The sequence below is a fragment of the Opisthorchis viverrini genome, assembly GCF_000715545.1.
Source record: "Opisthorchis viverrini unplaced genomic scaffold opera_v5_75, whole genome shotgun sequence".
NCBI classification, from domain to species: Eukaryota; Metazoa; Platyhelminthes; class Trematoda; order Opisthorchiida; family Opisthorchiidae; genus Opisthorchis; species Opisthorchis viverrini.
In genome coordinates this window covers 1,255,023-1,268,923 of record NW_008751732.1, presented here as the reverse complement: position 1 = coordinate 1,268,923, position 13,901 = coordinate 1,255,023, and the positions used below count along the sequence as shown (strand labels likewise).

Sequence of the window (13,901 nt, the reverse complement as noted above, 5' to 3'; positions counted from 1 at the left end):
TTACGGATGATCCGACGCACCTTCTCCCGTATTACTCGCATGAACTTCCAAATACTCTATGGGGCCTACGTCAGAACGCTCCTGGTGTACGCCAACCAAGTTTTCTACTCAGGACGCACGAAAGACGTCACCCTCATTGAGCGTGTCCAGCTAACCGTTACGGAAAATGTTGCCGGCCTCAAATCCGTGAGCTAAGAAACGCGTCTCGCGATGCTTGATCTCGTTCCCCTCCGAGGGGACCTAATTCTTACTTATGCTCTGTTTGAACAAATCTTGGCAAACAGGTTTTTCACTGTTGACCCAGCAAATACACGGCGGGGACATAGTAAGAACACTTTCAAGCTCAGAGCACACACATTCATTAGACGAAATTTTTTCTCATTTCGGGTAGTAGCTGCGTGGAATGACCTTCCTCCGTCGGTTGTCCACGCTCCTTCTAGAACCCAGTGTAAAGCACTATTAGGCAGTTATTTATGCGAATCCACGCGCCGGTAAGCATACTGCCCCGGGCTGGGAACATAAAGAGCAGTGCTACACCCTTTTTTCACTTGTGCCTTTCAGGCGAACGACAGCCAATGACCGACCGGGAGTGAGTGAGTGTTTAACCAATCAGGATCGAGTTGGGCTATTGGCCGTTGCAGCCCGATACTTTGAGCCTGACACACGGGACGTGGTCGCCCAATACGGAATCCGTGAGTGTTTAACCAATCAGGATCGAGTTGGGCTATTGGCCGTTGCAGCCCGATACTTTGAGCCTGACACACGGGACGTGGTACCCCGCCCAATACCGACAAATAAGAGCGCTTTCGATTGTTCTGTGACGAAAAACAGCATAGGTGTTACGGTCTTGTAATGTGCACGCTATAGAAGCACCAGGGGACAGTGATTCTCCGAAGGCAGGTGTTCACGACAATTTCTGTGGATGGAGAACAGAAATAAAGCTCATGAGCCCAAGCTCAGTAAGCAAGCTTGTACACCACCAATACTTACGTATAAATTAATCAAACTGACAGACACCGTATACTACAGCCTTCGCTGTTTATATGAACGGGTGGAGTTCCATCATCACTGTGAACATTTCGCACCTGCGTTGACTCAGGTCAAAGTGTTTAGACTCAACAGGTTGACACGCCTACTAGATACCATGCAGGTCAACTGCTTTACCTACCGGGTCTAATTGTCAGAAGTGACAGGTATTCCGTCGGTCAAGTGATGAATAAGACTCCTCTGGTATATAGCGCCCATTGCGTGCTGACTTTGTCGCATGACTTCGTCTTGCATGGTGAGAACGGAACAGAAGATGCTACAAAGCTATATACCAAAAAGAATGAGCTTGAGATATATCATTTGTTATGGCGCGAACTTACCGACCAGCCTGTCCATTGTTCCCACCCGACCGCGGCAAATCGGCTGCTTCTCTCTAGACAGGAGCAGCCGATTGCCAAAAAGACCATGGCATCTGGCTCTCTTGAAGAATGTCCTTGCTATTCACAAAAATCGACCCAATTGGAATTTGTTGTTCTTTAGATGAGTGTACATTTCCCCCTGTATTACTCATGCCAACATCCATACATTTTTTGGTACCTACGTTAGACCACTGTTTGAATAGCCAAGTTATCTGTTCAGATGCGTGAAATATCCTTTCTCAGACTATTGCCCGCGCTGCATCGAGGACCCAGTTCAAATCACTTTGGTGCCTTTTCATATGGGCAGTAAAATCACTTTAATTCCACTATGTGATAGACGCACCATAACCGTTATCCTGACAAGTCAACCGAAACGAACAGAGGCACCTACTAGTTTTATGTGAAATCATACTTGTCTGTTATCGTATCAGTGCTTGGCACAGGAAACGAAAAATCGGTCTTTGTAAACTTCTAACATAAGTGGGAGCTGAAAGTGTAACTTTTACTAATACTTACACTGCAGTCCCGCTTTTTAGGATGGAAGGAAATCATCGAAACGGATCGTCTAATAGATATCTAAGGAAATAATTATTTCCCAGCGGTTAGAAATTTACTAGGATTGCTGGGTACTTTTTCACTTAAACTTCAAGATAAACGAGAACCACTGAAAGGCAAGAACAAACGCGACCCGTGAAGCTGGGGTGAATGGCTTGACCCGGTGTAGCAGTTAGTGAATCTCTAAATCATGGTTAGCACCACGAGTGATGATTGTGGTGTTCCTGTCCTACTACAGGCCTTGACGATTCGTTGATTCAAATTATATACAGATCATGGTCTGCTTATTGGTCATAGATAACCTCGAGATATCTTAACGTTCAAAGCGTAAAATTACTAACCGGAAGATCTGTGGTTTGTAACCAACCTCTTCATCTTGACTGCTGCTGTATGGGCCTGGGAAACCTGATGCTGCCCAGACCCTCGCGCTTCTTTCGGGTAGCTTGGCAGCTAAGCACCGAACGGGTACTAAACATGCACACTTTTGTTGCTGATACCAACGTTTATAACGAAACCATTTTGTTACTAGGTATCCCGTGAACCATAGGCATGGCCCTTAGACTAAAGAAGACTTTGAATTTCAGTTGTAGGTCAAAAGTGTCAGAGGGCCTATCAGTTATCCCACTAAATTGTCAATATTACGCCTAACGGCTCAAACGTTCGTTTTAATGGGAGAACCGTTGTTGTCCTCGCTGACAGTTGGTTCCCGTGGACTTGTTGCAAGACCCAACTGGAACACTACAGGCGTTTCCAATATTGTGCGTTTCTCATAGTTTTGCAGCCTTCCGGACCCATTAATCTTCCGACTCTGTACGTATGCGAAGTTTCGCTTGACGTTTGATGATACATCAAGCTGGAAGCGAAACGGTTTCCAGTAGACTGATACTCGGCTTCGGTACCCTGGTGGTGCACAGCTGCTATCCAGCTCGAAGAAAGCACGAGGGCCAAGACTGTCAGGTTGTTAAGCACAGACAGGAAGAATAGGAACTGAATTCGAACTAAGAACTTCCAGTCATTAGACTCGTGCCCTAACCTCAGAGTTATCTTGAGCTCGTTCTCCAGCTAAGCTATGGCTTCACTAGAGATGCCTGGATGAGGCCGGATGGTTTTCATCGTAGCAGTAATTCTTATCATGGCCAGAGTTGTTTGCAGCGCGTAAGCTAATAGTGGGTCAAGAATCAGGTTCGCTAGTGCGGAGGATGAAACTTATCAGACTGGGGTTATTCGGACATACACTGCTCATCCATAGCCATCACCCCCAAAAAAAAGACTATTTTGTTCCAATCCCTTGCTATCGAAAGTTTCGTAATGCGAGATGCCCCAGGTGGTTAGAGCGCGAATTTACTGACCGGAACGTCCGTGGTTCGAACCCGACCTACGCTTCTCAACTTCCCCTGTCTGGGCTTGGGCAACCTGGCAGTATCCCAGCCCTCGTGCAGTCTTCGGATGGCATGGCAGTTAGGCACCGAAAGGGTGCTACAGCTGAACGATTTTATTTTTAATGCCATAGGATGGAATAAATCGTTGTCAAGCTCAGTACCGTGAATTTTCCAGGTTTTGGCGCGGATGACTCTTCTCTTTGGTTAGAGACCCCACAGGAAATTGTACTAGACGACTCCATTTGGTGAACATACTGTCATTTCCTATCCAGAGTGAGTAGTTGAACGCTGTTATTGTATACTGGGTTGTTTCTGGTAGGGTTCTCGGAGGGAGCGTGGGATTTCACTGCGAGATGATGTCAATGTATGTTTTGGGGGCCTTGTCGTCGTCTGTTTTATCTTGAAATATGAGCTCAGTGGTAAGGATGGAATTTACTGTATGGGACACTTTCTGGTCGGAAGTTGTTATCACCGTCGACAGCGTAACATCAGTGTTCCACAGTTATGCTTCGCTGCCGCATAGAGTGTGGGTATTTTGAATCCAACCTCATCACCTCGACTACTGTCTGTGCTTAGCCTGACGGTATCTCGGCCCTCATGATTCTTTCGGGTAACATGCCTGCTTGGCACCGAAAGATTGTTATAGCCGAACTATTAGCAATATTATTGCCATTATTGTTCAATTAGTAAGTCACCACTCCTCACCTTTTTGCTGTTCATGACAGCTAAGCGGCAGTGGTTAATCATCATGATTGACAGTAATAATCTCGTGATACATAATGGCGACTGACTGCAGCAGTGGTTTTCACTGATGCACAACTCTTGTTGGTGTTCGTGATCATACTTGTAATGTTCGGTACAGTATGTGATTCTGGAGATCCTGTTATATGGAAAGTTGACATCTACAATCCAGCCAACTCTCAAGCTTAAGTGTGACAACACAACATATAGGTACAAACCTCAAATGCTACTCTGCCGCCTTAGTCTAGTCAACACCCGTCAGTTCCTTTTCCTCTCAATGGAACATCCTACTGGTATTTTTTTATAAGTACCCGCTAGGCTGCATCGTTTTAGCAGTAGACGATAACCTGGCATACAGATGGTTACAAACACTTTCGTCGCATTAGGTGGAAACGGTGATTTGCAGTTTCTGGTTTAATAATGTCGTTTGTCGTCATCCTAAACCTCAACAAATCATCACTATCACCATATGGACTTCCACATACCAGTAAGAATTACTCTTGGGGGCGAGATGGCTCAAGTGGTTGTAGCACGAATTTACTGACCGGAAGATCCGTGTTTCAGATCCGACTTCTGCCTCTTATCTTCACCTGTCTAGGCTTGGGCAAACTGGCAGTATCCCAGCCCCTGTGCTTTCTTCTGGTGGCATGGCAGCTACGCACCAGAAGGATGTTACACCTGAACAAAGTAGTACTCTTACCTAGGCGCCATATCACCGCCCTGTCAAAGCGTGTGCGTAAAAGGGTTCGGATGCAGTTAGAAAAACTCCAGTTCTAATGGACAATATTCATGGGCAAGGTACGCAGGCATCGTTATGTTACACGGCCCTTCATGGCTTTAAGTACACTTAGGTGATCCACTTCGCACTCCATGTTTCAGTGGTTTGAAGGTCCTGTGTTTCGGTATGCGGGTTTTGGTGGGCTAACAGCTTTCCCCGACGAATCGCACTGGATTGCGTTGGTGTTTTTTCCGCGTTGCTTCACGCCATACGTCTTACCGTCTTTTATTTTTCTCCAGCCTGTTGACTTCATGTCATTTTTTCCAAGGATGGTTTCGTGTTCACGAAACTGGTATCGCTCTTCCAGCTTGCTGTTCAAGTGCGCAAAAAATGTTCATTCACAAATCTGTATCCCAGCATACCTGATGGACAGAACCAAGCCCGCGGAGGAAATTCTGAGGAGTTTAACACCTGAGGATTCGGCTCGTCTTGAGGTGATTCTCGCTGAGTACCAACTGATGGCCGATAAAGGTTGGGATGTTCCTGCTGTACTCCGGCCACTTCATAAATTGGACCTACTTTGTTGCACCTCTCATTCCGCTCGTATGAGGCACTACGAATTTTTATTCAAAAAGGAGAAGATGCATGAGAATAAAATTGCAAAGAAACTAGCGAAAGTGTGTCTCTTTTCTATATTTTGCGCTCCTCAGGCATCTCTCAGCTAGTGGACTGCATCGTGGCAGTTCATCGTTAAGTTATTTCCTTTATTTTCATTCTCCCCTATCCCCTATCGCTGATAACACAAGTGAATTTATCAGCATTTACGGGCTTTGTAGAATACTGCCCACTTCGGTTACTAATCCACCATAATCAAACCACAATAACGTAACGAAGTTAATTTAGAATAAGTTTGGTGGTTTCAGATGAAGTGCCTTTTGCACGAATGGATGTAGTCCACGAGTTAGGACCGGAAGATCTGTAGTCACACGCTACTTTTGTATAGGCCTTGGCAACGTGACAGTTCCTCAGCCTTTCTACCCAACTCGGTTGGCCTGACAGGTATAGACCAACAATTGGCATAACTAAACGATGTGCCTCGACGTTTCGTTCAAAGTTCGTGGTTGTTGGTTGGGTCCCAACTTTCACCGTGTTGTATTTCGTTTCGTTTGAGTTGTTTCGTGCTCACGTTCTGGAGCTTTCAGTGCACAGTCGGAAGTTCGGCTAAAGCAGGCTAAATTCCGCTTGGTTCACCCTACTTCCCTTCGCTATCCCAGGCGCACTACTTTCCATAAATGACCACTTCTCCGGTCGTTGATGGTATCCGACACATAGAACTTACTCATAGTTCCACTTGGAACTCCATGTCTCCTACTGAGGGTTCGTCCTCATCGTGGGCGTGTTCATCTACTTTTGTTTAACCACATAGCACTCTGCCAGTATCTTGGAATGTAGTTTTGAAAAACTACGGCTGATGCAACTACTTTTGGTGTTCTCTTCAGCCCATCAGAGTATATAGCCTACTTAGTTTCATTTTTCGGCCATAAACCAGGTAACAAGGGGACATTAGTTCCAGCTCAGTTTCTATCACCGGAAAGTTGAAGAGCGTGGGAGATACAGCCAAGCTTTGGAGGCGATGGCATGTTGAATTAGTTCGAAAACTGAGTAGCTATTCGTTGAAGGCGATAGCTTCGATGGACAAGCGCCGCCAACTGTGCGACTGAGACATTTTTGCCTGTATCATTAACGATCCGTGAGTTGGGTCCCAAAGTCTCCGTTAAGGGAGACCTCAGTTGTCCACCCGGCACAGTTTATTGGTTAGTGTTTTCACACTTCATTTCCAGGACATAGACTGTACACCACCAAGTCGTTTCCACAGCACGTGGATGGACGAAAAGAACTCTATGAGGCCGATGGTCTTCTGCCATACGAAGTACATGTCCTTACTAACGTAACCTATGAAACGTGAGTAACTCGTGTGTCTTTAAAAAGCTCCTCCTTCCTAAAACCTCGGCATTGTCATTCGTACCAGATCCGACCAAAAATGGTAACTTCCATATGATCTCTGCGCGTAGATGCTGCGCTTTTGATCCGCAAAGCAATGTAGATCGCACTATCGCAGTGTAAAATGCCCGTGACAGACAAACTGACGTCACTTCAGCGCCATAGGTATCGGAAATTGGCAAGAGCTGCCCCTGGCCTTCTCGATTCGAGAATCAGTCTCATCCTCAGCGAATCCATCGGAATTCTTATAACTACCCAGGTAAACAAATTTCTCTGTCACATCGTTTGGCTCGTCTGCAAGCATGAGGTTTGGGTTTGATCCCATCCAGTCTTGCAGCATAACTTTGCAGGTGTAATGCTCACGCCCTACCGTGTGGCAGCGTTTTTTAGGTTATTTAGATTGGTTCGCATTTTAAATACCGCCCACGCGCTCAATCTATGTTCGTGTGACGTTCGACTAACTATTCTTGCTGTTAGTGTTATCACTGTTTCTTCATTTTGGCAATATTTTATTGTTCTTCAGCCTCCTAGGGAAAATTTGAGTACTGCACCTGCTTCAGATGACCGCATCATGCGCATGATTGGCCCGAAATGCATCCGCCTCCATCAGGAGGATTGGATGTGGGCAGAGATTCGCTGCCCGGATTCAGCACAACAACTGGTTTTCGACTTCTCTCATGAGTCCGAGATGCGCTTACAAGACCAGAAGAACTTGGCCGCTCAGTTTCTTTACGTGATGCGAACTGCACGGTTGATGAGACCCTATCCGTTCCATTTAAATTTATGTGGGTTGCTTCCTGGGACCAACCAGTACGCATTTATGGAACAGGCCTTCGGTATAGAAGCGCTGGTGGGTTGCTCAAATTTGTCATGTCTTGGTATGGTGTGGGACCCTACACTCTCAATCTTTATCGAATTAATCCTCCTTGTGGCGTAAAGTTTACTCTTGGCAGTTTTAATCCACCAATTTAGTTTCCCCCAACATTTTCTCATCTGTGTCTTTCTGAAATAGCCAAGTGGTCGGCGACCTTCTACGCTTTTTGTTGATCGTTCATTCTTTTTAAGTTAACAACTCCCGTTAATTCATTCTTTTTCGGCTGAACTTATTGTAGTACTTAGCCGTGGACGGCGAATGCTGACATGGGACTTTTTCAAATTCTGTGAATCTCCAGTTTTGCACCCGTGTTTTCATTATTATTTAAACCCTCATATTATTTCATCACTTAGGTTGTACATTTGAACATTTTAAAAAGATCGCTCAGCTGTAGCACCTTTTCGGTACTTAACCGCTATGCCACCAGAAGGAAGCACGAGGGCTTGGATATTACCAGGCTGCCCAAGCCTATATAGGGTAAGTCGACAGGCTGAGATCGGGTTTGAACCACGGACCTCCCAGTCAGTAAATTCGCGCTCTAACCACTGAGCCAGCTCGCCCACATTCGGGCGTGCGACTTGCTCAACACTATCGTATGGTACGTTTAGCTTGTGTCGTGTTACGGATTGATGGGGGAGGATAAAATACCAGTATCCTTTGTGGACAGCAACTGAATGGCCAAATGACACTGATTATTTAGTTGGTTCCGTACAACTGGTTTTATATCCAGTCGACGTATGCCTTGATGTCGTCTACATAGCAATGTGTGTTCGTCTTTGCAAGAGGTCGCATCGTCGGTTCTATTCAAAAGTAGAAGATTCCGAAGATAGCCAATCTCCCTAATCCTTCTTAACTGTGTTCTTGTCAGTATTCAGACGAACTTTAAATGCAAAAGGGCTTTTCAGCTCCTTTTATTATCAGCGGATATAGTCACAGTTCCATACAATCAAGACTACCAGCGCTGAAGAAACTCGAAGCTGGCGATGAAGCACGTATATCACTTGCCTTACATTTTTCTGGTAACTTCGATGGCTGTATCGACAATGATAGTACTTTTTCCGGTTGATAAACTGTTCCGTTTGTGCTTCATGGGGATTGATAGAACACAAACTCCGATGCTTAGGTGACTTCAGTATTCGCGCATATTCCTCAGGTACCATAAGGCGCTGATCCCCTTGCGACGATGGTTTAATGTTTGTCGAAGGTAACTTAATCGGCACAAATGCAACCTGTGTGGAAAATGGCCCACTCCTCGCTTGTTAATTCCCCCTTCTGTGGTTAAGGTGTTGAAGAGAATGAATACTTGAATTCTAGCCGCCATTTAAATGTCGTTTAAGTTATTTTAGTTGCTACAAGCTGTATGTGGTAACTTTTTGAATTTGAGCGAAACAACCTACTATCATTTTGAAAGTGTTCAGGGACTTTTGGAAATTATATACAGAGATTACAGCAAGACATAGTAAGTAATGAAGTGGGAAAACCTGTTAGATTTTGTTGGCAGTCATCAGCCATGAGCGCATGTTAGATCGACGTGTGGGTTGTCATGTTACCTTACTGAAAGTTTCAACTGCCAAGGCACATCCACTTGGTATCCCACCGAGCCGTCCTGTCGATGTAGGATTCGAGTTCTTCGCATAGGCAGACAGTCTCCTGGCCGCTCAGGCTACAGTTTGGGCCAAACTTTTGAGCCCTGTCCTGGTCACGACTGGTTTTACGCTATTAATTCAACCTAACCTGTCAGAACAATGAATTACAATTTGGGAAGCACGTTTTTACATTTGGGTTGGCACAGAATCCGCTTTCTTCGACTGTAGCACTTCTAATGTACCTTTCTGTTCTATCCTTAATCTCCAGGGCTCAACCGTGAAGAATTTAACGGACATACCATGGACAGTATCTCCAAATCACTATACGGTCGACTTTCCTCTGAACGACCCTAATAAGCCTGTTATATACCTCAGTCCAAACGCACCGCGATGTTTTGAACCCGGCGAGTGGGATCACACTGCGGTCTATGTTATTGGTGCTGTAGTTGATAAGTCCATAAGGCGCCCAGTTACGTTAGCCAAAGCACGCCGTGCCGGTAAGTCACTTTTCTTTCAAACTTTTTACATAGAATGCGTAGCACTGCTGGGGATGTCATGATAGGAACTATGTCTACTTATTTTTGGACGATTTATTTGAAGAACGATACCAAGAGACTAAAGAGCTCGGTGCTTCACGGATGAAATCATATCAGCCTGAATTCTTCCTGACGGTTCCAACCAGCGAAGCTTTGTTATTTGTTAAGGACGATACCCGTTTCTCATCATGCATAACTGTTCCTTAGTTAATTCTTACCGTGTTATGGAAGAGCAGAGAAGTCGTTATGTCCAGCTCCTTCAGGACGTTTTCGGCATGTTAAGTCGCCAGTCTGACTGCTCAGAGACCCCTCGCATCTCGTACTCAAATGAACAAAAGCATTGCACTAGTAAGCTGTCTGGACAAATTAGACCATTTATATACACCTTTCCAATTGTATTTTAAAGCATTGTTCATGCCCTTTCAGTCTAAACCTTTATGTTTAAGTATTCCCCCTCACTTTCAGGTGTCCAGTGCATTCGACTTCCCCTGGAACGATACTTCAACTGGAGTCCTGGCAGTGGTAAATGTCTTACACTCAACTGTATTTATGACATCATGGCCACTGCAAAATCCACCAACGGTGACTGGGAGACGGCATTGCGTTCGCATGTACCGAGGCGCCTTTACGTAGAAACCAACACGTACTCCCGCCAAGTAAAGAAACTGTTGACCAAAATATAGTTCTGCACAGAGAATGAGCTCGTCTCACGGACATTCAGGTCTTAGTCATATGACGACCCTATTTTGGTCAAAAGGTTTTTGAACCGCAAACACCACCTATCTATGTAAAGGCGCAATCTGATGTCAAAGAATGCGTGTAATACGTTATTTTCCGATACATACTTTTTTGACAGCTGATCCTCTTTATTGTGGTTTTACTTACGGTCAACGGTCACCTACATAAATTAACCCGTAACTAACCCAGTCCATATGGGTTCGACCATTATGTCTAGATGATTAAAAAGTCACCGTATTTCAGTTAAAATGAATCTAATGGGTGGTATGGCTCGTCTTGTTATTTGTACGTTCTTTTAAGTATTCTCACTCCATTGCACCTTCAAAATCCGAGCATTTCTTTCATGTTTCAGATAATTCAACTCGGGCGACGCATTTTCGTAGGTGTGCACTTGTGTTTGGCGCAAACATCATCGCATGAGAAACACTGGACGTCGCTGTCTCCTTGAATTTGTGTGGCAGGCAAGTGGGAATCATGACCTCATTCCCATTAACCCTCGGGTACGACATCAGACGGGTGCAACGGCCAGGCGGTGAGGAGTGCGCAGTACATCCGGTCGTCATATGGATGCGGTATGAACAGACCAGTTGAGCTGGAACAGGGGGGTGCTGACTTACGGGGGAGCGCGCTCACACCAACATAGTTAGCGAAACCGATGCGAGCTTGCCAACCAGACTATCGATCTTTATCAGTAATCTCCATGCTTAGTCAGGACTGGATAGCAAACTGCCACCTCCTGTGGCATTAGTGGGAAGGAAATTTCTCCCTTAAACTATGAAAGTTTTCACGTAACATGAGTCTAAGAACCCTACCGATTGTGGTTTCACGAGGGAATTTTGGTCGAACAGCGGCATTATTAAGTGATAAACTTAGACGAGGTATTTCAGGCTCATTCAAAATATTCTAAATGCGGTTTGCTAACTTCAAGTGTAATAACTAACGCTCAAAGTTCGCGTAATTTGCTAAACAGGTGGAAGAGTGGGCTATGTATGTAGTTAGCCAGTTCCAGAACTAACTAAACATGCCATCGCCTCTAACGCTTGGCTGTATCTCCCACTCCAATATCCTGGTGGCTGAAACTAATAGCTGGAACCAATGCACCCTTGGTACGTGGTTTGTAGCTGATAAGCTGGATTGAATCTATCTTAAGCCCCGTTAAGGACTTTTGTGGCAACATATACCGAGCACCTGGCCAAAAAGGAAGATATGAGTTTTCGACTGACCAAATGTAGCCTTTCTCGATCTGTCCGAAGGCGAGGATTTCCATTTTGCGGTGTTGCTGTTAAAAGCGCTCTAATAGCGGTTTACATCAGGTATATTGGGCAAAATTACATTCACCGAAGCATGCCAAATATAGGTTTTAACAACTAGACCCGTTTCCACTTTTTTGGACCCAAGTAAAACTTCCAGGATTATTAGTGATCAAAGGGACATGAGGCTTGTCAGTGTGTTTGTTGTTCTTCAACTAGCCTCAGGGGACATTAATGAAGAGTGATCTAAGCAAGGATGATAGGCTAACAATGTTCTTTTCGCTGCAGATGGCCACTCACAAAAGCAGAATGTCGGTGGTAGCCCGGAGTTCAAGTTCTCTGCGTACTATTACCCTTCTGTCAGCCATTATATTGTATATTCAGGTATAGTGGCCATGGCTGTTGCAGTTCCGGTCACTGTAAACAAGGTTATTGAGGGAATAATATGCACGTATCTCGCCGATGGACGCAACAATACGTCCGTGTCCGCTTACCACCAATTAATCATTCCACCGCTTCCAGCTCATCCCGTCGGTTTATATTAAATCCATGGGATGATCGAATGTACCATGCGCTCCTCATCACCTGGCCCAGTTGCACCGGTCTGATGTCGGGTCGTGATTTCCACTTGCCTGTCACACACAAATTCAAGGAGACAGCGAAGTCCATTCGGTGTTGTTTGCGTCAAACACAAGTGCGCACAGGTGCATATTCTTTGGAACATGCGTCGCCCGAGTTGAATTTTCTGAAATATGACAGAAATGCCCGGGTTTTGGAGTTGCAGCGGGCCGTATCATGAATACATGACCAAGAACGTTCAGAACTGGAGGGTCGCTCATGGGTTATGACAGTTTTAAATGGAGGAGTAATGTGTGCGCTGTGTTACACGTAGGTCCAATGCCATATTCATCATGAGTGAATTGTGGTGTACGCAGAAAGCCAAGGAAATGGAGGAGGCTTAGAAAGTCGGAAGTGCCCGAAGATTTTCATAAAGAAAACTACTCAAAAGGTTGCTGAAAACTCTTCGACAGCCCACGACCGATTCGCCCTTTTGGGGGCTCATTAAGTAGGCGCAGCCCGAAGACTACCATAGTTAATCCGCGCGACCGGTCCCAGGAAACCTCTTGTTGGCGAAACCATCAGGGATCAGAAGAGAGTGACCATCTTGAACATAGAAGACCGCCTCGACTGGTAGGCCGAATATTTCGAGCAATTATCGTGACCGCCAGGTGTCACTCATTTGGTGTCCACAGTTGACGGTGACTGTGGGACCCTCTACTGCCTCGAAGATTTACGACTGCATATATTCTCTCAAACGCCACCGATTTTCTGGTCCGGATGACTCCCCACTCGTATTGTTCAAAGACGGGAGTGAAATCCTCAGTCAGCGCTTGTATGATCCACTTGCCTGTCCCAGACCACTAGGGGAAGTTGGTCATAGTGCCCATTTCGGAATAGGGGGATCAGCTTAACCCCGGTTGTAACGAGATTGCTGGCGTCCCTTGTGCTTCATCGCCTTATGTTTGCTCGTGAAATATTGAATCGAGAGGAGCAAGCGGGATTCCGGCCAGGTAGGGGTTGGGTTGACCAAGTTTTAACAACGCCATACGTAAAAACAAATCACAATTTTAGTATTTCTGGATTTCGAAGGCGCATTCGACTCGGTTGACCGGTCTGTGCTCCTTGAGAATCTTGCCCATCGAGGAATGTCCCGAATGTTTGTGAATACAATACGCTCTTTGCATTCTCAGACTCCCGGACGTGTGAGAGTATGTGGAGAGCTCTCCAAGAGCTTCCGTACACAAAGCAATGTCCGTCAGGGATGGTCATTCCACTCTTGTTTAATTTCGTGGTCGATGAGTTAATAAGGCGAACGCTGGAAGGTCTTCATAACTCTGATGTTCTAATAGCCTCTGGTGAAAACCTTGTCAATCTGGAATATGCAGACGATATCCTTTTCGTCATCGAAGAGGCGGAGATGTTTTTGGATAAACTGACCAAAGTCATCCCTTGGTACGCACTTCGCACCCACAGGGTGACCGGACACACCACTCACATTCCAGGAGTAGGCACTCGAAGTTATGGAACGTACTTTTTAATTTGTGTTGATTCTGATT

General features: G+C 45.5%; 1 protein-coding gene across 1 annotated transcript; it reads left to right on the top strand.

Moving 5' to 3' along the window:
* Positions 1-210: 210 nt before the first annotated feature.
* On the top strand, positions 211-13,453 carry T265_04553 (hypothetical protein; the record flags this gene model as incomplete). The annotated part of the gene is given in 13 exon segments (XM_009169317.1): positions 211-491; positions 562-589; positions 837-959; positions 1,114-1,377; positions 3,263-3,418; positions 4,574-4,825; positions 5,099-5,476; positions 7,324-7,650; positions 9,529-9,757; positions 10,262-10,478; positions 12,816-12,975; positions 13,014-13,214; positions 13,226-13,453. 13 exon segments carry the CDS (start codon positions 211-213, stop codon positions 13,451-13,453), a joined length of 2,844 nt encoding a protein of 947 aa, XP_009167581.1.
* Between the last annotated feature and the right edge of the window lie 448 nt (positions 13,454-13,901).